A 26,995-nucleotide genomic window follows, 5' to 3' on the forward strand; every position below is an offset into this window, starting at 1 on the left:
CCCCATTCTCCTCCCTTAAATTACTAACTAGACCTTGGTCATTCTTATAATAGTTTACCTTATTATTATGGCTATAGGTTAGTGGGTGCCCTGTTCCCACCACCTTGGCATCAACTACTGAAACGTCACTATCTCTTTTAATCACTAAGTCTGGCTTACGCAAACCCACGGAGGTCCTATAATGTGGTTCTGCCGTGGTCTCCTAACCTTTGTTCTTAAAGCGGTTGTTCAGAATGGAGACCATGGCATCATGCCTCTGCATATGGACCCCATAGGTGCAGAAGCAACACTGGGCTATATGAGACAATGTCTCACTGTAGTGGCAATCACTGCTACAGTTTAAGTCATCACTATCTCATTGTGCTGTGCAGGCTTGAGTGGGGAGAGCATTGATCCTCGTCCTGATAAGATCAATATACTCAAACTCCCTGGCTTCCGGTGCCATCCCTTACCTAGTCATGCTGGGGAAGCACTAGATATGACTCTTTTAAAGGAGCACCATCTACAGAACAGTGCAGCAGAGATGCCCATCTCTTGTGTTCTGTGGTTGCTGACTCAGTTAAGGTATGGTGCCTTGATAATGGAAACAGCCTTTAGCCCACCTAGAGTCTTCTTGTATTAATGGGCTATAGAAAGCCTCTCTGCAGATAGGGGAATAAGATAGTTCTAACTTTCTGTGATTCTGGACAGCCACAGCCGTGGGATCAGTCATCTAAGTGATGGAACCCCAAGCCTGCCATCCTTCACCCTCGCGTGGAAATATGCAGTAAGGGTGTCAGTCAGCAGTCAGAGCCATGATCTCACTGCTGAACAGATAGCCCTGTCCATTCGGGGACAGTACTGAATCTTGAATCTTGCAGATTTACGCTTCCCCTATACCACTTTTTGATATCTTTCAGTCAACCATCCTCTTTATTATTATATTATTATTACATGACACCTCCAATGAGTCCAAAGACTCACTGAAGGAGGGCACCTACTCAACAACTCTCCATGTCCATCACTTAATCCATCAACTGTTGCTACCATCATTATCTATACCAATGCCCATCACCACCACTAGTATTTTTTTTGTCAGTAATTTGCATGTATTCTGAAGGCTAATTTTTCTGTATTCAGGATGAAAATCCCAAGTTCTTAGGGAAAAAAACCCTGCTGCTTCCATATGAGATCAGTTAACTCACCTTCAATTGAAAAAAAAACCATATTAAGATTCCTCCCATCATGACAAGAATTGAACTTCGGCCTTTTCCAATCGAAGGGTGCAACGTACTATTGTTCTTCCAATTGCACTATGGAGGCACACTGATTACCCTATCTATCTTTGCATCAGCTATTTGCTGATGCAAAGATAGTCTGATGCCAATATAACTATAATATAACTGATGCCAATATAACTATTGGCATATAATTTGGCTGTCCAAATTATATGCCAATAGTTTATAATCCAATCCCATATTCTCCAATTTTTGCAACAGTCTCCCATGCTGTATTCTGTCAAAAGCCTTAGCAAAATCTGAAAGTATTATGGTGTATCCATTGCCCTTGTCTAATTCAGTAGTAACATTTAGAATATGAGCAAGTTGCTAAACATGATCTTTCCTTTGTAAACTGCATAGAGATTCTGTCAACCCATTTCAGAATGTGAGCCCTAACCAACTTTTCCAAATTCTTCACCACTACTGCTACTCCTGAGATTGGTCGATACTTATATATATCAGTCTTTGCACCACCCTTGTGCAATGGGATTATCATACATTCTTTCCACTACTGTGAAATCTTCTCTGTTCTGAGACTCAAATTATATAGCCTGGTCAAAAGAATAGTCAGTTTAGTCGAACACTCTTTTAGCATGTGCTGATATCCCATCAGTTCCTATTGCAGAATTCTTGTTCAGTTTATGTACAGCTCTAGTACTTCCTCCTCATACAGTGAAGAGGTAGCGGTCAGTTCAGTGTTGCATATACTGGGTTGATAGCTTTTTAGCAAAATGGCTACTCATTACTTGAACAGTCACTTCTGCATTGGTTATCAGTTATTCATTAGTTATTCTTTCAAATTCTCTTTTCTTTGCAGTATAACAATAGAATTCTTTGGGGTTGTCTTCTTTCTTCTTTTCTTTCTTTCATACTCATTTTTTTTTCATACTCAGACTTGGCTTTCCATACAACACTTGTGACTCAGCAGACCAGAAGAGTCACAACACTTGTGACTCTTCTGGCCTGCTGTTTATCATTCTTCTTCTTATTATTATTATTATTACATGACACCTCCAAGGCCTTAAACTTAGCCCCACAAAAACCCACTGTTTGGCTACACTACGTGAATGATGCATTCGCTATTTGGCCACATGGCTTAGATACACTCCACAACTTCTTAACACACTTAACAATCACACAAGAATCCAGTTCACCTTGGAAAGGGAAAACAACAACAGTCTCCCTTTACTAGACACTCTGATTACATGCCAGCCTGATGGATCCCTGGCTTTCTCTGTTTACAGAAAACCCAACCCATACAGGTAGATACATTCACCAACAATCTCACCCTCTCCCTCACAACAATATGGGATTATAAAAATCCTATATAACAGGGCTAAATTAATCTGTTCAGATAACAAAGCCCTAACTTCTGAACCCCCAAAAAATCCAGAAAATATTAAAACCAATTAACCACAACTCCCCTTCAAAACAGAGATTACACTAAATCTATCACCATTCCTTATATCTGATCACGTCTGAAAAGCGAACAAAAATCCTAAAAAAATATGCCCTAACTACCTGTTACAAATCACATAAGAAATTAGCATCCCTTATCTGCTCCACCAAAGAAAAGCCACTTCTCCTTGACCTACCTGGAGTATTCCAGGTTCCTTGCAGTTGTAAGCTGTCCTACTACAGCCAAACAGGCAGGACAGCTAATATCAGGATATCTGAACACAAAGACTACATTCGGTTTCATTAGGGATCCCAGGCATCCCGTTTTTGGCTAAAAACGGGATGACTGGGATCCCTAATGATTAATAAGAATATTGTCAGGTGAGAAGAGCATTACTGTATTAACAATCTATTTTGTATCTATAATAGTAAGCAAAAAACCACTTGAAGGCAACTTAAAGTGGCTTAATGAAAATATGCAGCCTAACAATTGGATTTACTATTGGATATACTTATACTTTGTATAGTGTGTGTGCATAGTAAACCTTACCACGCACATACTTGGAAAGTTAGAATCATTTTGTAAGACTGGCATTTGTGATGGATGCGCATACTAAACATTCACCCTCAGTCATAAGTGTCCCGTATTTTTTTCCAATGTATCTGGGATTCCTAGGTTTCACCAACACAGCCACTCAGGACCTGCTGACCATGCTCTAGATACCCACCACAGAATACGCTGGAAGAAAGCCACTTTACTATATCACAGCAAATATAAATACGAAAGATTATTCCTGGAATCAGCCTCAGCTCTATTTGGGCTGAGGTGCCCAAATAGAGCTGAGGATGCATGAGACTGCCCCAAATTTGGGAAGCTTGTATCCTAAGAATATCAGCCCAACAGCCAAGACAAATGAATTTAGCCCACTAGGGGGCACCTTTAGGACTCTAGGACCAACGTGAGTTGCCTTCTTCAGCCTCATTTGCTCGTTGTTAGTGCCTGCATGCACATATCATAGTTTTATGTTCCCGGAAGATGGCAATGTAACATTCCTGAAATATTGGAAAGTATTGATTAAAGTTTTTGAATTAATATTTTAGTGTATGTTGTCATTTCCTGAAAAAATATAAAGTCATGTATAACCAGCGTATAAGTTTATCTACAAGAAATACTAGTGTTGGTGGTGGACAGTAGATGGCATTGGTGTAGGTGATGCAGTTCATTGTAGTTGGTGGATTGAGTGGTGGAAATGGAAAATTGTAGAGTAGGTGCCCACCCTCAATGAGTCTTTGGACTCCTCAGAGGTGTCGCATAATAATAATTATATCAGGCACCTCCATGGAGTCAGAAGACTCATTGTGGGCGGCCCATGCTAGCCTCGTTGGCTGAAAGGTTAGCATATTTGTTTTCAAGCCAATAGGCCATCTATTTGATTCCCAGTGATTTTTTAGATGGGAGATGAATTTTATTCCCCCTGTGTGAGATCCCTTTTACTGGAGGCCTGAAATAGTTTGTAAAAGTTTTGATTTTTGTTCTCTAGAGCAGGGTTTCCATATTATATAAAAATAGAATATTATATTTTTATATATTATATTTTATATTATTATATAAAAAATAAACAAAAATACAAAAAATATATAAAAATTGATTTAAAAACAATAGAAAAAAATTTTAGAAAAAAATTTTAGTTCACCCATGGCATAAATGTACTATAGGTTTACAAAAACGTTTCATCGGTTGGAATCACACACACACACAAAACAAAAACACAGCATACCTCTCTTTAGATATATTCACTGTCAAGAGTATTCACAATCACCTGGCAGTCCATTCCAATAAATCACCACTATCTGAACAAAAAGTCTAGTCCTTACATCCAGTAGTGAGCTATAAGGGGCTTGCGGGAGCTCACCCGAGCCCTTTGTTAAATTTTTCTCAAATTTGCGAGCCCCTTGTTCTTGTTTACTTTTTTATTTTTCAAAAAAAAAAAAAAAATTTTTTTTTGAAATATATTAAGCGACAAACTCATACGGTAACCTAACAAAGTGATTATTATTAAATAAAATATTAGTTACTGTGTCATTTTACAAATAAGAATTCACTTTTGGTAATTGCATAAATAAATAGAACTATAAAATAATGCCCCTTGATTGGTACCGTTGATCATCACTTGAAGTATAAAAACAAAGAAATATAACGTACTTCGATATTATTGTGTTTAGATAATATTTATTTATTATTTATAGATTGTTTGTCATAAACTTCTATCACAAAGAAAAGAAATTTATTTTGTTTATAAAACATGCATACTATATCATATGTGCGATTATAAAAGATTTTATTCTTATTATATTTTGAAAGTAAAAAATTGTTTTTCCTATGTAAGATAAATGCAAATATTTCATGTTTAGATCATGAAATATTGGTTTAAAAATGGCCTTTACAGGTTGTCCCTTTATACTTTTTGATTGGTATTTGTACAGAAGCTGTATTAATAAAAGATTTTGTGTGAAATACGGCTTTTTTTTTTTTTTTTTGCTCAACGATGCGAGCCCTTTATTAAAATTTCTATAGCTCACCACTGCTTACACCCCTACTAACCACACTCTTACTTAACTTTCAATGGTGATCCCTAATTCTATTTCTACTTGTCATGTCTTGAAAAATTTATATTCGTATCAATCTTATACAACTCCTTTAGTAACATAAGCTTTTATCATATCCCCCCCCCTCTTTTCTACCTGTCAACTAAACTTTGCAACCCACACACCTTCCATCTATCCTCTGTGACTGCACAATGATGTGTAGACACATTATTGTGCAGCTGTTGATACAGGTGTTGAATGAGATCAAGTGTTGTGATGTCTTTCTTCTCTGTTGTGTGTTCTGGCTGTTGACTGATTCCACTTTTGAACACAAAGAAAATTTATTTTTAACTGCACCACTCTGCGTTCACATTTGTATGAACAATCTTGTGGAATCAATCATCAGCAAGTACAATGTTACATAATCTAATTCAGATCGAAACTCTTCTTAGACACTTATCCTTAAATTATATAGCAGTCGTGGTTCTCTAGTCTTATATTACTTTCTCATTAAATAGGGTTCCCGCTTAGATTTGAACTATTAAATGAGCGGTGCAATGAAATGAAATCAGGAAAGCACAAGATTCAAAACAAATGGAAACATTTAACACATTAACACATGAAATTACATTAATCAAAGCAATTCTAAACATAAGTAATATGATCATGAAATAAACAAGTTCTTATTGAGACAATAATAACTTCACTGTAGAATACACTGAGCACGGTTAGAATTTTTTACATATAGATTTTTACCTTTCTTATTGTTAAAAGCGTCTAAGCACAAATTTCTTTTTAGACAAGATTATCTATTCAATGTGCTTCAAATGTTGACTCTTTAGCTGTTCAGGATATATAAAGCACATTTCGCTAAATATACACCAAGGAATTCTAAAGTCCTATCAATCTATTACTGTAATTCTTAGTAAATCAGTCTTTAACTTATATCATGTTCTCTTGGAACAAGCTTGACGAAATCGTATGTTCAGACTTGAACTGTTATTATGGCATTACGCTTCCTTTTTAGTATCTTCACAAAAATATAGAAAGGATTTCCTTAACGGAACAGTTGGTATACTTTGCCAATTATCACTGGTTCTGAAAAACACTTCTTTGCTTCTTAATAGCTTTCTCTCTCAGCTCACATTAGTACGAAAGAACCTTGGTTTTTAGTAGCGGTTTGGTTGGCTCGGGAACACATGCCTTCTTGTTCTAAATTGACTATCATTCAGGTTTCCTTGGCGATCCTTTTCATGCTTCTTGTCCTTCACTATTATTGGATGAGGAAATAGAATTCCGGATACGAACAAGAGCCTGAGAAAAGGTAAGTCAAACGACAGAGAGCTCCCTTGTCTCTTCCATTCGGTTCCACCAGTTCCCACTTCGTTCTCCCTTTCTATATCAACAGCGCATATCTCTTCTCTCCCATTTTCATGTCAAAATCCACCTTGTGGTTTCTCCGTTAACACAGCATAATAACTAGCGCCAAAATGCACACTGGCAGGCAACATAATTTCTCTCAACACCTTGTTTCTGTTATACTGGCTAAGTCCTTGACAATAGTTTACACAAACGCATTAAGTTCTGAGTTTCCGTGCACAGTTTACATAGGATATATACACTCTACAAAGAACTAGCACAAGATAAATAACTAACAACTATTAGAATATATAATTATTTTATAATTATGGAATATTATTATTATTATTTATTATTATTATTATTCAGGCCTCCAAGGAGTCAAAAGACTCATCGAGGGAGGTCCTTCCTAAGACATAAAGTCTGTCAAGACTCATCGAGGGGAGGTCTCCCCCCTGAGAAACACAAAGTCTTATCATACCACTCTTTAAACTCACTGACCGTTCTCGCTCCCACCACTCCATCAGGCAATGCATTCCACGGCTCAACCACCCTCCACATAAAGAAACCACTCCTTACCCTCTTGCTCACAGTTTCCTTTCGTAACTTCCAGGGATGGCCTCTTGTCATGACTCCTTCCCGCTGTTCAACCAAGAGAAAGAACTCCCCAGTGTCAACCCTGTAACCACCTCTCAACAGATTAAAAGTCTCAATCATCACCTCTCCTTCTTCTATCCACCAAACTCTGCAGTCCACATTCTCTCAGCCGATCCTCATAACTATCCTTGTACAGTCCTGAAACCATCTTTGTCATCCGTCTTTGTATCCTTTCCACAGTTAATTTATCCCCTTCAAATCCTGGGGACCAAATCTGAGAACAATAGTCCAAGTGTGGTCTGATCAGAGACTTATACAACAGAATGATAACCCTCTTATCTCTGCAGGTCAGTGTCCTTCTCATAATAGCAGCAATCCTCTGTGTTACCTTCACCACCTTTGCAATATGTCCCCTAAACTTCAGGTTTCTATCAATCATCAACCCCAGATCTCTTGTCTCCCCCACTTCCTCCAGTATAACTCCTCCCACAGAGTATGCAGCATCACATCGATGTTTCCCAAACCTCAAGACCTTACGTTTTGCTGCATTAAACTGAGACCCCCATTCATTTGCCTATCTATCTAGCTTATTCAAATCCTCTTGCAGGGCTACCACATCTGCACTATTACTAATAATCCTTCCCAGCTTCACATCATCCGCAAACAACTGAATATCCCCCTGCAATCCACTGGCTATGTCATTGATATAAAGGTTAAACAATATAGGTCCTAGTACTGAGCCCTGTGGGACCCCACTTGTAACCCTCTGCCTCCTGGAAACTGCTCCACCATACACAACTCTCTGATACCTATCAGACAGCCAATCCTGAATCTAGTTGACCGATCTGACATCCAGACCCATGTGCTGCAACTTAAATATCAGCTTATCATGTGGCACCCTGTCAAATGCCTTCGCCAAGTCTAAGAAAATTGCAGTATATGCCTTTCCCTCATCTAATGTTCTTGTAACTTTATTATAAAAGGCTAGCATATTGCTAAAACAAGAGCGTCCTTTCACAAATCCATGTTGATTCTCACAGATAACATTACCCTCATCTGCCCAATGCTGTATACGGTCCCTCACTACTTTCTCCAAGATCTTAACAACTACTGATGACACACAGACTGGCCTATAATTAGACACTTCCAGTCTGTTACCACCCTTATGCAATAGCACTATCTTACCGTCCTTCCATCCCCTGGGCACCTTTGCCAAAGCCAGACTTTCATTGAAAAGCCACGTTAAAGGCACTGTCAATTCCCTAGCACATTCTCTCAAAACTCGTGGTGAAATGCCATCCAGTCCCACAGCTTTACTGACATCCAGAGTACTCAGTATCTGAAACACACTCTCCTCCTGTACCTCCAGACCTCGAACCAGTCCTATCCCTCTAGCATTAAAACTGACTACTCTAAGATGAAATACTCCAATAAAGTGTTCATTGAACAATTCCACTATGTCCTCTGCATCAGTCACTCTATTCCCATTTTTATCCCACAATATCATTCTTCCACAGTCATTTCTCCTCCTACTGGCTACATAGCTAAAAAATTCCCTAGGATTTTCTTTGGATCTTAGGGCCAATCTCCTCTCATATTCCAGTTTCGCTTTCCTTACCACACTAGTCACTCTTCTGGCCTGTGTCTTACATCTCTTCACCTGTCTCCTTATATTTCTTCCATAGCCTCTTTTTCGCATGCAATTCCTGTTTAATATTGTTTGTCATCCACTTTACTCCAAATTGCGTCCTCTGCTTCACTCGTGGTATACAACTTACCATTGCTGATAACAAATATTCTTTCACAATTTCCCACGCACTAGTGATATCCCGGCCTTCCAATTCCTCCCTCCATGAAACTTCCCGAAGTTGACGTCTAAGACTATTATAATCACCTGCCTTATAATTCCACATAAGTTCCCGTCTCTTTGATACTCCTGCATATCTATTCATTTTCCAAGTCAACACCATATGGTCACTCTCTCCAACTGGTGTGAGAGACGTCAACTCAGTTATTATCAACTCTTCTGATGCTATAACCAAATCCAAAACTTTTGGACCTCTTGTTCCCTCTGTTACATGTTGCCTAAGACATTTGTCCCTCAAGAATTCTAGAAATTCCATTCTCCTATTGCTACATGCATCTTCCTCTCTCCAATTTATACTACTGAAGTTAAAATCTCCCATAAAAATCATTCTTCTTGCACTTGCCAAACTTAGCTGTCTAAACATCTCCTGGTCCCTGTCCTCTGTGCTCCTGGGTCTGTAGCAACACCCCACTAAATATCCTGTCTTGCCTACCTCTACCTCACACCATACGCTCTCAAAATCATTTGTCTCACTTCCTTCCAAATTCTCCACTCTTAGAGGACATAGGTCATCACTTATCACATACAACAGTAAGTAATAATTTACTATTTGTCTGATGAGCCAATTTTTCTCAGGGAATGGCAGACTATGTTAAATCCTGAATGAAACACTATTATAACATAATTCCTTTCATTCAGAATTTAACACAAGGTAGTACTAACTGTTAACTGTTTGGCCCTCCAGAATAAATTTCTTATTAACAGTTCCATGAATGTCAAAGAAACCTTCTGCAGCCAAACTTTCTAAAATGATCACATTCTAGGCTTTGATGTTTTATTTCTAGATCATACTGGAAGAACCACTTTATATCACCAACAACATTTCTCTCTAAAATGGCATAAGCTTGGTCAACCATTTCAGTGAAACTTTCATGGCAAGCAACATAGTGCTCTCTCTCTCTCTCTCTCTCTCTCTCTCTCTCTCTCTCTCTCTCTTAACTCATGACTTCAATCACTCAAATGGCATCTGTGCAAGAACTATGAAGTTATCACAATGTGTGTATGCAATTATTGGAAAGAGTATAATCCAGCAGTTGAAATGATATACTACCCAGTTCCATTTACAATGTGCATCTAAAAAAAATTCTGTTTCATTATTTAACAGACACACCACACATATAGCACTCTATAAATGCTGCCACCAGTTGACAAGGGAAATCATGAAGTTTGACTTTGGAGGCAATCAAGCATGGAAAGGTTGCTGTTGAGAGAGGATATATGTGGCACCATGAAGTTTATGATTATTGGTAGCTGCATTAGTGAGTGATTATCAGTACCATGGTAAGAAGAACTATAGTTGTCATAGCATGGGAATGGTATGACAACTACAGTTGAATGGTATGAATAGCATCAGAACACATCTGACACAATGTATTGCTGTATACAAGACTTAGGAGAATAAATAGAGTAAGGAGGAAATGAGTGAACAGTAAAATTAGGCAAGCAGTGCAGAAAAAAAAACAAGTTGTTATTAAGATAAAAGATGGTTGGTAGTGAACATATGCATGGATATATAAAATACATGCTAGTAAAGTGACAGCTATGCTAAATAAAGGAAAATTAGCCTCCCCAGTCCAAAGAAATTTCAAGAAATTCTTCTTCCTTTTCTGTAACAAAGATAACTTTGTTGTTAGTTATGTGTCGGGTGACATTGAAAAAAGATAAACAATAAATTAAATGATAACTACAGAAATTAATTTTAATGAAATGAAAGTACAGATATTGACAAAAGATGTAGTATAATTATTTAGTGTGCATTTTGTCAGTGTATACCATACTGGTGTGAACTATGCTGTGCAGTACCCAGAAGGGAGACAAACGTTAGGGAGGGAGAGAGAGAGAGACTAGAAGTGAAAGAATCAGAAGTGTAGAATGGGCCATATTTCAGTAAAACTGTGGGGATGAATGATATATCATTATGTGTTTTTAGGGAATGTGCATAATAGTTAATAGTGTTTTTTACATGGTTGTTCAACGAGGATCTGGCAGTGGGAATGGTCCCCAAGGAGTGAGAAGCAGATAAAATAGTGTCATTGAATAAAAATGGTGCTGTAATAAAAATGTCTGTTTTTATTACAGACAACTCTATATATTTGTAGTTGTAGTTAAGCTAATGAAGAGACTGTTAGGAAAATAATTCAGAACTGAGACAAACTCATGCTGATCACTTGATATAGAATTCTCTATAGTGATCAGCATGAGTTTGTAAAGGTAGGTCTGTTTGCATTTTATGGCAAGTGTTTATTTTGCTGGATGTGTTATATGTTGGATAAGGGAAACTCATATATCATAGCATTCTTGGAATTTGCAACGGTATTTGATAGATTATCACGTGATATTTGACATTTAAGCTGGTAAAGATAAAAATGGATAATAATTAGTGAAATGGAGAGGAGATTGGCTCTATGAATGATATATATATTTTTCCTTTGATCACTCCCTCACATGCTGGTATTTATTTGTTAATCATATTTCATGTAGATTAACAAAAAATATTTGGTTTGCTGATGATGCCAAGATGATGATGGTAACTCCCTTCATAAAGATTTAAATAGACTTTTAGCTCAGTTAAATGAGTGAGGCTGGTTTTAAATATTAATAAGTGCAAGGTTTAGGAGTTTGAAGTGCAAAGGCATAGGACTGTATACTCTCAGAAAATCAGTGGAACTGTGCTTGAGAATTCTAATGAAATTCAGGATCTGGTATGATGGCTGACATTGGCCTGAAGTTCAGAGGGCATATTGCAAGTGCATTGTGAAAGCTACAATTTACTGTCAGTTTTAAAAGCTATTATTATTACACAGTGCACACTGACAAGTAGAGAGAGAGAGAGAGAAATGCGTATGTGCTACTGATATAAGGAAATATGATGTAGATATAGAGAAATATGCTACTGATATAGAGAAATATGCTGCTGTATAAGGCATTGGTCAGACACATGAATTTCTGCTCAAATTTGGTCACCTAGTTTCCACTGTGTTGTACAAACAGTGAAGAGGATCTGTAAATAAGCAACTAAGTCAATGTTAAGATTATGGAATGTTTTTATTGAGATAGGTTGAGGAAATATAAATTGCAGAATTCAGTAAACAGGCAGAAAAGAGGTGATATGAAAGATTTGATTAAGTTTCTGATGGAATTTTACTCTGATTAATACAGAAGTGATTATATAGAGTAGATGATAATGGAGGAGAATTAGTGGCCCATTCCTGGCAGTTATATATAAAAATGTGATGAAAAATGGAATGAGAAGTTAATTTTTAAGTTGGACAGTGGTGGGTAAGTAGAATGCATTGCCAGAATATGTTGTGAATGCTAGGAGCATAAATGAGTTTATATTGTATGTTACTCGAATGAGAACTCCCATGGAGGTTTGTTATAATAATTTATTTATTTATTCATGTGGGGTCCCTCAACTGTCCCTTAGGACTTGTTGAGCCCTCTTAATGAGAGATTAAGAACAGATATTTTCTATACTTAATAAACAGTCATAACTAGTCATAAATATTTTATGACTGTAGGTCTGTGTGTATTCACAGGTCAGTTTGCCTGTTCTGAGAGATGAAAAACCCAAGTTTCTGGGTGGGAAAAACCCTCTACCTCTGTTTGAGACTGGCTAACTCACCTTTAGTTGAAAGATAAAATCCAGATAAAGGTTCCTCACATCGTGGATGAGAATCAAACCCAGGTCTTTCCAACCAAAAGGCTTTGTCTATACTGACTGAGCTACGGAGGCTATAATAATAATAAAACTGCAAGATTACACTCACTTTGGTGGTAGGAAGGTAAATGTCATTATTACTGTGTGAGACAATATCCAATACCCATGTTGTCTCAACTAAAGAAACCCTTTCTCCTTGTTATATGTGTTGTCTTTTGCTACTAATCAGTGCTTCTATAGTTAAGGCTACCCATTACATATCGACTACCTGAACATTTAAGAATTACCTCACTTGTTTTCTGGCCTGATATATATATATATATCTTTAATAAATGAAGCTAAGCTTCTATCCATCATTTGTATTTGGGTTTATTCCAAAAATAATGATTGTAAGGAAAGATAGTGTGTGTGTGTGTGTGTGTGTGTGTGTGTGTGTGTGTGTGTGTGTGTGTGTGTGTGTGTGTGTGTGTGTGTGTGTGTGTGTGTTGCCTAGGTATGATAATGATGAACTGAGTAGAAGAGCAGTAATATTGAATGACTTTATAGCTAGAATGTGTGACAAGAGAGGACTGGAATATGTGGATGCTTGGAGTACGTTTGAAGACAGAGAGGAATTGTATGCAACAGACCGCTTATATTTGAATGAGGAAGGGTGTAGGCATCTGGAGAGATTGCTGTTCTGAAAAAGTCGGTGTGTCCCAGGGAGGATGGTAGTAGGGGTGGCCTCTTGTGGGAATGGGTACTCCGAAGAAGGGGGATGACATCAGGTAACACTGAGCCCAGTGGAGTCTAGAGGGGATAATGCTGGGTATAGAAACAACGGCATTTATATGCTATATACTAATGCCAGGAGTATCCAGAATAAGGGAGAGGAATTGGTGGCGCAAATAGCATCAGCCTGGCCAAAAATTATTGGGATCACTGAGATGTGGTTGACAGAAGAGGATATAATAACAGGAATAGAAGTCGCTGGGTACAGCATTTTTCGGCAGGATAGGAAGGAAAAGCATGGTGGTGGAGTACTGCTTATAATAAGTGACGACCTATGTTCTCTAAGAGTGGAGACTTTGGAAGGCAGTGACACTAATGATTTTGAAAGCATATGGTGTGAGGTAGAGGTGTGCAAGACAGGATATTTAGTGGGGTGTTGCTACAGACCCAGGAGTACAGAGGATGGGGACAGGAAATGTTTAGACAGTTGAGTTTGGCAAGTGCAAGAAGAATGATTGTTATGGGAGATTTTAACTACAGTAGTATAAACTGGGGAGAGAAAGATGCATATAGCAATAAGGGAATGGAATTTCTAGAATTCTTGAGGGACAAATGTCTTAGGCAACATGTAACAGAGGGAACAAGAGGTTCAAGAGTTTTGGATTTGGTTATAGCATCATGGAGTTGATAATAACTGAGATGACATCTCTCCCACCAGTTGAAGAGAGTGACCATATGGTTTTGACTTGGAAAATGAATAGACATGTGGGAATATCAAAGAGACTGGAATGTATGTGGAATTATGAGGCAGGTGATTATAATAGTCTAAGACATTAACTTGGGGAAGTTTCATGGAATTGGAAGGCCGGGATATCATTAGTGTGTGGGAAATTATGAAAGAATATTTGTTAGCAGCAATGCTAAGTTGTATACCACTAGTGAACAAGAGGACAAAATTTGGAGTAAAATGGATGACAAACAATATTAAACAGGAATTGTATGCGAAAAAGAGGCTGTGGAAGAGATATAAGGAGACAGGTGAAGAGAAGATGCATGAAGAGTATAAGACACAGGCCAGAAGAGTGACTAGTATGGTAAGGAAGACGAAACTGGAATATGAGAGGAGATTAGCCCTAAGATCCAAAGAAAATCCTAGGGAATATTTTAGATATCTGGCCAGTAAGAGGAGAAATGACTGTGAAAGAATGATATTATGGGATAAAAATGGGAATAGGGATGACATAGTAGAATTGTTCAATGAACACTTTATTGGAGTATTTCATCCTTTAGGAGTCAGTTTTAATGCTAGAGGGATAGGGCAAGTTCGAGGTTTAGAGGTACAAGAGGAGAATGTGTTTCACATACTGAGTACTCTGGATGTCAGTAAAGCTGTGGGACTGGATGCTATTTCAACATGAGTTTTGAGAGAATGTGCTAGGGAGCTGACAGTACCTTTGACCTGGCTTTTCATTGAAAGTCTGGCTGCGGGAAAGGTGCCCATGGAAGGAAGGTAAGATAGTGCCATTGCATAAGGGCGGTCGCAGACTGGAAGTGTATAATTATAGGCCAGTTTGTGTGTCATCAGCAGTTAGTAAGATCTTGGAGAAAGTAGTGAAGGACCATATACAGCATTGGGCAGATGAGGGTAATGTTATCTGTGAGAGTCAACATGGATTTGTGAAGGGGTGCTCTTGTTTTAGCAATATGCTAGCCTTTTATGATAAATTTACAAGAGCATTAGATGAGGGAAAGGCATATAATGCCATTTTTTTAGACTTAGCGAAGGCATTTGACAGGATGCCACATGATGAGCTGATATTCAAGTTGCAGCACATGAGTCTGGATGTCAGATTGGTCAGCTGGAATCAGGATTGACTGTCCGATAGGTATCAGAGAGTTGTGTATGGTGGGGCAGTTTCAAGGAAGCAGAGGGTTACAAGTGGGGTCAGTACTGGGACCTATATTGTTTAACCTTTATATCAATGACATTGTCAGTGGATTGCAAGGGGATATTCAGTTGTTTGCAGATGATGCGAAGCTGGGAAGGATTAATAGTGCAGATGCGGCAGCCGTGCAAGAGGATTTGAATAAGCTAGATAGATGGGCAAATGAATGGGAGTATCAGTTTAACGCAGCAAAATGTATGGTCTTGAGGTTTGGGAAACATCGATGGGCCACTGCATACTCTATGGGAGGAATTATACTAAAGGAAGTAGGGGAGACAAGAGATCTGGGGTTTATTATTGATAGAAACCTGAAATTTAGGGGTCATATTGCAAAGGTTGCGAAGGTAACACAGAGGATTGCTGCAGTAATGAGTAGGACACTGACCTGCAGAGATAAAACAGTTATCATTCCGTTGTATAAGACCCTTATCAGACCACACTTGAACTATTGTTCTCAGATTTGGTCTCCAGGATTTGAAGGGGATAAATTAACTGTGGAAAGATACAAAGACGGATGACAAAGATGGTTTAAGGACTGTACAAGGATAATTATGAGGATCGGCTGAGAGAATGTGGACTGCAGAGTTTGGTGGATGGAAGAAGGAGAGGTGATATGATTGAGACTTTTAAACTGTTGAGAGGTGGTTACAGGGTTGACACTGGGAAGTTCTTTCGCTTGGTTGAACAGTGGGAAGGAGTGATGACAAGAGGCCATCCCTGGAAGTTACGAAAGAAAACTGTGAGCAAGAGGGTGTGTTAGATTGTGATAGAGTGGAAATTTATGAATTTCTATCTTATCACAGTCTAACATGCTTTTCCAAACAAAAGAATGAGATAAATACAGTAAATTGCCTCTAAGTGAAAATTAAGTATTATGTATATATAAATCAAGTGTGTTCTGTTATGAAAAGGTTAAATAAGTATGTATTTTGTGCCATTCACAAATGTGGTTAATTTAATATTGAAAGTGTAAAACATTAGCAGAGCATTATAAAACATGTATAAAAGAGTTATGGAATGTAAGCACAAATTCAACAGGTGGGGGGGAGTCAAGTCCAAAGGTTACGCGAGGGAGCGGCTCGCCCCAAGTAATCAATGATGTCAGAATATGTGAAATAAGCAGGGCAGAGAATGGACGCCGTGAAGTAATAGCAAGTGTGAGTCGGCCGGATATCGAAAAGGGCGTGAATCGCTGAGAAGAATAGGGGAAATATAAGTGTCATGCGATCCTGTAACAGGGTCTTTTTTTGTTCCTGGATTTTCCTGGTGTGTTCGCCTCTCGTGGTGGCGTGGGGTGCAAGTGCCTCGATGTCGGACGGATCCCGATAGGCAGTCTTACTAGAGTTATACTAGAGGAACTAGGGGAGACAAGAGATCTGGGGTTGATGACTGATAGAAACCTGAAGTTTAGGGGACATATTGCAAAGGTGGTGAAGGTAACACAGAGGATTGCTGCAATTATGAGAAGGACACTGACCTGCAGAGATAAGAGGGTTATCATTCCATTGTATAAGTCTCTGATCAGACCACACTTGGACTATTGTTCTCAGATTTGGTCCCCCGGATTTGATTTGGATAAATTAACTGTGGAAAGGATACAAAGGCAGATAACAAAGATGGTTTCAGGACTGTACAATGATAGTTATGAGGATCGGCTGAGGGAATGTGGACTGCAGAGTTTGGTGGATAGAAGACGGAGAGGTGATATGATTAAGACTTTTAAACTGTTGAGAGGTGGTTATAGGATTGACACTTAGGAGTTCTTTTGCTTGATTGAACAGCAGGAAGGAGTGATGATAAGAGGCCATCCCTGGAAGTTACGAAAGGAAACTGAGCAAGAGGTGAGGAGTGGTTTCTTTGCATGGAGGATGGTTGAACGATGGAATGCATTGCCTGATGGGTGAGAGCGAGAACGGTCAATGAATTTAAGGAGTGGTATGATAGACTTTGTGTTTCTTAGGGGGGGGGGAACCTCCCCTCGATGAGTCTTATTAGACTTTGTGTTTCTTAGGAAGGACCTCCCTCGATGAGTCTTTTGACTCTATGGAGGCCTGAATAATAATAATAATATGTTTTTTTTTTAATTTATCAATTAATTCCAATGTTTTTCTCAGTCACATTGTCCTTTTGGCATAGTGATTGGTCAGTTTCTACCAGGATTGGCCAGTTTATCAGGGATTTCAATGGAATTTCATGTATCCATTTCAGACTGAATGAAGCATGACCTACTGCAAATATGGAAACCACTGCTTGTTGCCATCCAGTCAGTGGCAGATCTGTGGCTGGAAAATTATAGTCATTATGTTAATGACTGTGAAGTTACTTCATGATACAAGTAGCTCAGTTGTGAAGTTACTTCATGCATAAGCTTTGTTTGCATATTCTTGATAAAGGATGAAACTTCATGACTGGGCTACTGAGCTAATGACTTCACATTAATTTCCTTGGTATCCAACTATGCATTATACAAAAAATATTTGCTCAGATGATAGTGCTCTAAGTCCCAGCAGTTTCTCAGTCAATGGTTACAACTTCCCACCAGATTGACATCCTCTGTATATCCCCTCTCCCCAATTCAGACCAGAAAGTTAATAATTATTCCATGTAGCTGAGGAATCTGTGAAAAGGTGGATGAATTTCTAAAAAAAACGTACAGTATCATTATTATCTGTAGCTGACAGGAAATTTGCATCCCTTGTTTGCACTTGGGAGATGTAGTTCCAAGCTTTAAATCTCTGAGAAGTTTGCTATTGCTCAGTAGTTGCAAATTTGCCTGTTGTGGCCAAACAGACCTAACAGCATGGTTGGCTGTATATTCACTGTCAGAATTGCTGAACATAAGAATACATTTCTGCTATTAGCCTCTTGTGTCTTGCAGATTATGCTGGGAAAACACCATCTTGCTTTACTGAAGCAAAGACTCGAAACATTTTTTGTTTCTTGAATCTGCTTTTGTCATGAAGAAACACTGCAACCTATAGAAATTTTGATGCATCTTGATTCTCTGCATTGTAAGCAAACAGCACTAGACCTATTCAAATGCAGTGCATCTATTTTAAACCTTTCCAACTCTCCTTCAAACTTGCTTCATAGATTCACAAATTGCATACCTAAAAGTTATAAGTAATCATTCTTTGTTACAGTATGATTGAGTATGGGAATATGATTGAGCACTATCTTTGTTGATGATAGCTGATGAGCTGCAGCCAAAGAAAGTAGTATATCAAGAGGATAGATGTGTAAATGATGGTCCATTTGAGGTGATCTGGTGTGAAATAGTGATCAACACAACCAAATATACAGTTAGTCGCTGCTATAGGCCAGGCGGTACAAGGGGCGATATTGAATTCATGCATCAGCAAATTAGTGCAATGAGTGCATGGGAGTGACAGATTTACGTATAAGCTAAAAAAGCTACAGTTTAGGGCCTTGCAATCTGCCGGGGCCTCAAATAAAAAAACAAATATAAAAATTGATAAAAAATATTCATAGAAAAATCACTCAAATGAAGTCAGACATATCACGATGATAATTTCTAAATAATTTTAAATATACAAAATATAACAAAAGAAGTTTTTTTCCCCTCTCAAAAACGTATTAATTAAAATTTTTATCTTTAATACCTAAATAATTTTTAATTGATTTTTAAAATCATTATTTAGAAAATGTTTGTAATCTTTTATTTTCTAGCATTTACTTCTGCTATTCCATTTCCAATCATACAATGAAGCGAACATTCGTAAGCAGATACCAGAAAAGAAAAAGAAAGCAACAGCTTGAAGAAGAATTCAAAAAAGCAACAAAACTTGATATATATTTCACCGCAGCAATGAAAGATGATCCACAGACCCAGGGAGAGCAGCCAATTCCAAAACAACAGATTATTGTCTCTGAGATCATAGAGTCTGGAATCTCAGCTGATGGAAATATTGTAACATCCCAGTGTGAGCATTGCTGCTGTTGGAGAACCGACATCTACAGTTGAAACAAAAAAATTCATGAAACTCAGTGATATTGATCAATGGGTCTACATATTAGTATAAGTCTACAGTAAAAAGAAAGAGGATGAGAAACAAACAAGCCAATGATGGAGCTGCACCTGATGCTAATGAACAGCTTTCTCCAAGAGACAAATTTGTAGTGAAATCCTTCATTCATATCATAGACATCCTTGAGGCAAATTTGACAAGAAAAGCAACAGTCTACAATTATGTTGCAAATAAATTTTCATTTTTAGTTAATTTAGAAGTTTCAGAGGTACAGCTACGAAAAGCAGTAGATACATTAATAAAAGAGTCTCCACACGATGTTGGTATTAATCTCACGAGTGAACCGAGGCACTTCCATGAGTATGTCGAGCAGAATTATCCTGAAAAAGAACATTTTCGACACAAAGATTTGTATCAAATCATCTTTCAAGACAAGATTGAGTTAGTTTTCCCTAATGGAAACCATATTACGACTATTCCTGTGTTTAATGGTAACAAATTGTTCAGGAGAAAGATAATTTTCACAGCTAAAGAGAATAAAAAATGAACTGAGAGCAACTATGTCTCAAGAAATATTGTCTGCACTTAGCATCATGTGTATAGAAAACGATAAGTTACTTAGCATATCTTTTGATGACATAATTAATGATTTTGCTTTTGGGAAATCAAGAAAAAAATGTTAAGTTATATCTTAGAGCCTTTTAGAGGATTATATAACATAATTATTTCTATTAAATATTGTTGTATTATAACAATTTATCCACTCCATATTTTCAATATTAGTTTATTATATATATATGTACCTGTATTATTTGGAATTTTACATACCCAATTTTATGTGATGTCTACTGTCAAATTTTCACCTCAATAAAAGATTAATTTTTTTATATACTACCAGTTATGTTGTTATATTAATTTAATTTTTACTTTTTATTTTCCTATTTTAATTTAAAACTTTCTGTTCTATGAGCCTTATTTGTCGTTTTTAAAACCCTTTAATTATATAATTATTTCTGTGATTTTGTAAACACATACTTTATTATTTTTTAATAAAAATTAAAAGACAATATATTTTCATATATTAAAAAGGCGTATATATTTTAAATTTTTCTGAGACCAGCTGATGTAATTTAAAACAGTAGGTGGCCTCTGGGTTTTGTATAGCTTAGGGCCCTCAGCAAGTCTAAATTCGGCCCTGGTGCAGGGTTAGTGATTATTATGGGGAATTTTAATTATGGTGATATAAATTGGAAGGAGTAAATATCACATGGCAAAAAGGAAATGGAATTCATACACCTTCTAAGAGATAATTACTTGAAACAGCACATAACTGAAGGGACTCGTGGTGTGAGAGTGTTGGACCTGGCCATTGGCTCAGAGGACATTTGCATAAGTAAGGTGTCCTTGTTACCTCCAATTGGTGAGAGCAGTCATGTGATATCGACTTGGGAGGTTGCAAAATTTGTGAATTTCTCTTTTAAGAAGGGGTGTATATGGAACTACAGGTTAGGTAATTATAACAAGCTTTGGAGTGAGCTTACAGCCGTCCCATGGCAGAACATATTGCAGGGGAAAAATGTTAGCAGTGCATGGGATAAAATCAGTGGGTATCTGAGGAAGGCAATATTAGAATGTATTCCCATGGTCAGGAAGCCAAACAAGGTAGACATTAGATGGATGAGTAGTATCAGGCTTGATCTGCAAAAAAAAAGAAAATGTCATGGAGAATTTACAAGGAGAAAGGCGATCAGGACACCCATGAGCAGTACAAGGCTCAATCTAGGAAGGTTACCAGCATAGTAAGAAAAGCTAAATCAGATTATGAGAAGACCTTAGCCAAGGAAATCAAGGGTAATCCCAAAGTGTTCTTCCACTATGTGGCAAGTAAAAGGAAGAATGACTTTGGAAGCACCAATACTATCAGCACCCACTAACCTTAGTGGGTGCAGATGGTATTAAGGTGACCAATTCAGATGTAATAGTAGAGTTACTGAGTGATCACTTTTCAAAAGTCTATCACCCAAGTGAAAATATCTCTGTACCTGTAGCAATAACTAATGTGAGAATTGAAGTTCATAAATCAGAGGTACTTAGTATATTGCAGAATTTAAATACAAATACTGCTGTAGGGTGTTGTATTGTGTGAAAATGTGCAATGGAATTGTCAACACCTCTTACTTGGTTATTTAACTTAAGTTTGAACTCTGGTATGGTCCCTAGGGAGTGGAAGGAAGGCAAAGTGGTTCCTTTGCATAAAGGAAAATCTCTTTTCCTCTGAGACTGCAGTAGTTAATTACAGACCAATCACCATCTCAGGAGTGGTGGTGAAAGTATTGGAAAAGTTGGTTAAAGACAGAATTCAAGAATGGGTGGATCAGAATATGATACTCTATAGGGGCCAACATGGTTTTGTTGAAGGTTGATCATGCCTTAGCAATTTATTAACTTTTTACAATAGAATGACATCTCAGTTCGACAAGGGGAATGGCTACACTGTCATACTTCTGGATTTTGCTAAGGCTTTTGACAGGATATCTCATGGAATAATAATACTGTTGCACAAATTAAAGCAGATGGGGAATGGATACTAAACTGGTGATATGGATAGGAGAATGGCTCATGGAAAGATACCAGAAAGTAGTGTATGGGGATGCAGAGGCCAGAATGAGGAAAGTGACCAGTGGTGTGCGTCTGGGCTCTGTGCTTGGGCAGTTACTGTTTAATTTGTACATAAATGATATAGGAAATGGCTTGAAGGGAGATATTCAGTTGTTTGCTGATGATTCAAAGTTGGGTAGTGCAATAAAAAATAAGCTGGCAAAGTGGAAAAGTGTAAAGTTATGCATTTTGGGATTAAAATAATACCAGCTGTGTACCACATTGATGGAACAGTACTCCAAGAGATTGATGAAGCTAGGGACTTAGAGGTATTAGTGGAAACTAAGGAGTCCAAGATAACACATAGGGTTACTTGGTTATTGAAGAAGGTGTTGATACTTCCACATTTGGATTACTGTGCTCAAGTCTGGTCACCTGGATTCCTTGGAGATGAGGAATTAGTGGAGAGGGCTCAGAGGAGAGTGATGAAAAAAATGCTCCCTACATTGATAGATTGAGAGCTTGTGGATTGCAGAGGTTGGTTTGTTGGCAGAGAATAGGGGATATGATAGAAACATTTAAATTACTAAAAGGTTTTTATAAGATTGATGCAGGGGAAATATTTCAGCTGTGTGACAGTGATGGAAGAACAAGAGGTCATCCCTGGAAATTAAGGAAAAGTGTGGTTAACAAGGGTGTGAGAACTGGATTTTTTGCTTGGAGTGTGGTGAATGAGTGGAATGCATTGCTGACTCAGCTGTGAGTTCTTTGTCTGTAAATGAATTCAAGAAGAGGTATGATAGATATTGTTTTGATAGTTTGGGTCTCCCACGATGAATCTACTGACTCCATGGAGATACCCGTAATAATAATAATTATCTTTAATGTTAATTTTAGATTAATTGTAATCCCTGCAAACTCTCGAAAGAAGCCAATGAAACATAGATGCCTTTATCTCCCTTCACAGATTATTAACTGTGAAGTACTATTATTATTATTTGACACCTCTGGGAGTTCAAAGACTCATCGAGGGAGGGCACTTGCTGCACAACTCTGTCTCCATCGCTCAATCCACTAACTACGCCAATGCCATTTACCTCTGACCACCACCACCACTAGTATTTCCACAGACGATCACAAACATCCCTGCCCACGGCGTGATTTGAACTTTTGGCTGGAGAGCGGATACGCTAACCACTCAGCCAGCCAAGCTGATATCCAATCATAGAAAAAATACTCAGTATTATACAAAGAAATTTATCATTTTTTTTGTTGAATTACATGCATTTTAAATAATTATACTCATGATTTTTTTTCCTTCTAGAATCTATTCTTGAGCATGGAAAAGAATATAAATATCACTATCAGTCAGTTGCAGAGGGGTCAGCTGTGGGAACTACTAATGATATCACTAAAATGACAATCAGTTGTGATGTCAAAATTGCTCACAAGCAAAGCTGTATATATATAATGGAGGTGAGATTTGTAAATATTGAATATATCTGTAAAAAATATACAGCTCAGATTTTATGCGAATATACTTTTATCTAAGCAGATGTGCTGCTTAAATTATATGGGGTGTTTCAAAAAGGGAGTATATAACTTTTAATGACAACAGAAGGTAAATAGCAACAGATGAACAATTTGTATTACCATACACGTGTAGCTTACAAGTGTTAAGTTACGCTCCCTTGAAGTTTCAACACAGACAGTTAAAGTTTGATATGACTGCCTCTAGTAATTCTGTAGATGTCCCATCTGTAATAAATTTCCTGCCATGCACAGCAGAACATATCTAGTGTAGCTTTAGCAATGCCAGCAGGTAATTCTGGAATTCAGCTCATCGAAATTGGCTCATTTGGATGAGCTGCATTCCTATTTGGCTCAAAGACACCCTTCTGGTTGACTTTCCAGGACTTCTCTGGAAACTTTTCTAAACTTCTTCCATGACAGCATGTAGCCTTCCATTGATCTTGGATGACACAAAACAGCTTCCACAAAATTCTTGTGTCATGTGTAGATCATGCACCTACTAGAGGGTCTTTGCCGTATTGTGTGTGGAAATTCCTCTGAACTTGTGATGTAGAGTTCGTTTTCTCAAATCAAAGCACACAATGTGCTCGCTGTGCACCATTGAAAGTCGCCATTTTCAAATGGTGTGATATATCATGCCATGCCATCTAATGTTGTCATTTGGTAATAAATTTATGTGTCCAAAAATTGATGTGTTTAAACTACATTATGACACTCACTCAGCCTTTGTACATCTTCTGAGTTATTCTCCGTTCATCTGCAAAGTTGTATACACCATTTTGAAACATCCTGTATATCTTTTAAAAAGATATACTTAAAGAATGAAATTTCACATAATTGTTCAGAATTATCAGGTTATGTATTTTTCTTAAACTGTTTTGAATAATGATATTGAGAATAGCAAAATTAAAACAATAGCGTATACATTATTTATAATATGTAAAAATATTTACAGCTTTCTCAATGCAAATTAACAGCTTTGGGTGGACCTCCTGGTAACCAAAAAGCCTGGATTGAAGATTCAAATTTGTCTCAACTTTCTGAGTAAGAATACTGATTGTTATTCATATTTGAAGTAACATTTATTCATAAAAGACAGTCCACTCATGATTTTCGTTATTACAATACCACTCATGATTTTGGTTATTCCATACTAATTGAAACAGGATAATCTGCTTCCATTAGTATGAAAACAGATTATCCTGTTTCCATACTAGTGATCTACTCAGACATATTTACATCTATCTAAGCTTATTATACTTTCATCTTGTTTAACATTTGTTTATTCATGCTTATACATGTTTATTCATGTCTTAGAATAATATCACTGTGTTAAAAATTGTATTGATGGTTGCAACTCAGAACAGCGAAACTGATTGCATTTACATTGCAGCATCATTAATAATCTGTGGTTTAAAACTTTATATAGTAATAGGAGTGTTCCTATATAAAGAAATATATCAAATTAAGTGTACCAAGAATTTTTCTTTCCTTTTTCTTATATATATATATATATATATATATATATGGTTTTTTTTTCTTCCTTTCCATTAAATTAAATAATTTTCACAGATAATCATATTTTATTTAGCTAACTTTACAATCTATATTTAGTGGGATGGATATGTTTCATTGCACAGTTTCTTTAACTTACATTTAGCAGTATTTAACAGAAATTTCCATTAATTGAACATCTTTTCTGCTTATTCAAGTATTCCTGAATATACACAGCATTAACACTATTACTAATAATCCTCCCAAGCTCATCTGCAAACAACTGAATATCTCCCAGTAATCCAATAACAATGTCATTGATATAAACATCATCATCAATTTTCTGATATATACCCTCAAGGGTTATACAGGATGCCATAATAACAGTACTACATGAATAATCTCCTGTCAACAATTTTCCTCCAAATTAGTCTGTTACTATCAGCACTTCATTATTGTTGTATCTAACATTTCGTTCTTTTAAGACACTTCTGCCTGAATCAATCCACCCACACCATGGTCCTCCTCTGGGTCTCTTTCCTGCCATCTTGGCATCAAACATCTGTTTTGATAACCTTTTCTCTCCCGTTTTGTTTAAATATCTTCATTTTTTATATAATTCTGCAGTTGCTGCCATCTGCAGAATTATAAGTGCTTTATTTCTAACCCAACTCTCAGATCCATAATGATGGATTGAAATAATATATTTCTGCCTGAGGATGAGGTTATAGTTGGATGTGTTATGAGGCAGCAGCAATAAGATAAGTTTTTGTTATAATTTATTAGAGGTTTACTTTAAATTTACAGGGAATCTAAGCTAAACAGAATGAATAGTCTGTGGATAGTTTGCTCTCAGGGAATTTGTACTTTAAAATTAATATTTTAGTATAGCTTGTTAGTATTTTTTGTGAACTGTTTGAATAATGGGGGAAGCATCAATTCAGTTTTAAAATGACTTATTGTCAAGTCCTCAACCATTTAAGTAGTACATTTTACACAGCATACTGCTGGATTTTGTGATATGTGGTGCTTGTGGCATGTACACATCCTGGCTTTGGGAAATGTGATAGGTGAGAACTGGGGAATGCATGTCTACGTAAATGTAGAAAATGGGAAGAACTTCGTGATTTAGAAATTAGCATAACAGACTTCAGCAATGTTATGTCAGAAATGGGTGAATACTGACTGAGAGAGACAAATAATGTGATCGAGGATGAGAAAAACGATTAGCAAATGAATGAGAAGCCAGCAAACATAGGTCGATTGGTAGAGCCTCTGCTACTAATGGCTCACTCAAAAATTAAGCAAGTTTGAGTGTGATTAGTAGTTGGACGAGGATCAATCGTTCGATGCTGTTGGCACACTCTCCTTCGATGAGTCTTTGGACTCCCTGGAGGTGTCACATAATAATAATAAATAATAATAATAAGAAGAATATAAAATTAGGGAGTGTAGTAGGTCTGAAAGATGGTGTTGATTGGGAGGATGAATGTTGAGCGAGAGCAGGTCTCTTGCAGAAAAAAAGAATAGATGCACTGAAAGAAGAAGTGGAATAAATGAGGAATGAGAGGAGAACCTCGAGAAGAGGTTAGGAGACTGGAAACTTGGATGTTGAAAAACACACTAAGAAGTAGAGATAAGGAAGTTGTTATCCCTCTTTATAAGGCTATGATTGGCCATATCTTGATTACTGCACGAGGTTTGACACAAGGTTCAAAGCAAAAATTTGAAAGAATCAATGGCAGCAAAAATGTGACATAAGATTTGAAAGCTAGGTTGGTTAGGATGAGGCAAGAGATGAAATGGATGGGGAATGAAGTTAAGAAAATTTGAGATATGTATGGAAGAGTGAAAATTATGAAAACAAATAATTTTCGTTAAAGAGATAAAATAATGTTTGTAAAAGAGGTAATGAAAGACCTGTGAGTGGGTGGCATTGTATGGTGATTCAATTATTAAAGATGTGCTGGATGAGAAGATGCACAAGGTATGTTTTG

At 37.2% G+C, this 26,995-nt stretch overlaps 1 protein-coding gene across 1 annotated transcript in view; it reads left to right on the forward strand.

Moving 5' to 3' along the window:
• Window positions 1–26,995, forward strand: part of LOC150095132 (apolipoprotein B-100-like) — a 297,535-nt gene that overhangs the window by 55,076 nt on the left and 215,464 nt on the right. The window contains exons 4-5 of the mRNA XM_090411200.1: window positions 23,296–23,447; window positions 24,460–24,548. Coding sequence (XP_090267326.1) covers window positions 23,296–23,447; window positions 24,460–24,548 — 241 coding nt within the window. The remainder of the gene's footprint in view (window positions 1–23,295; window positions 23,448–24,459; window positions 24,549–26,995) is intronic.

Source organism: Typopeltis vanoorti, chromosome 21 (genome assembly GCF_054136105.1).
Source record: "Typopeltis vanoorti isolate ZY-2024b chromosome 21, IOZ_Tvanoo_1.0, whole genome shotgun sequence".
NCBI lineage: Eukaryota > Metazoa > Arthropoda > Arachnida > Uropygi > Thelyphonidae > Typopeltis > Typopeltis vanoorti.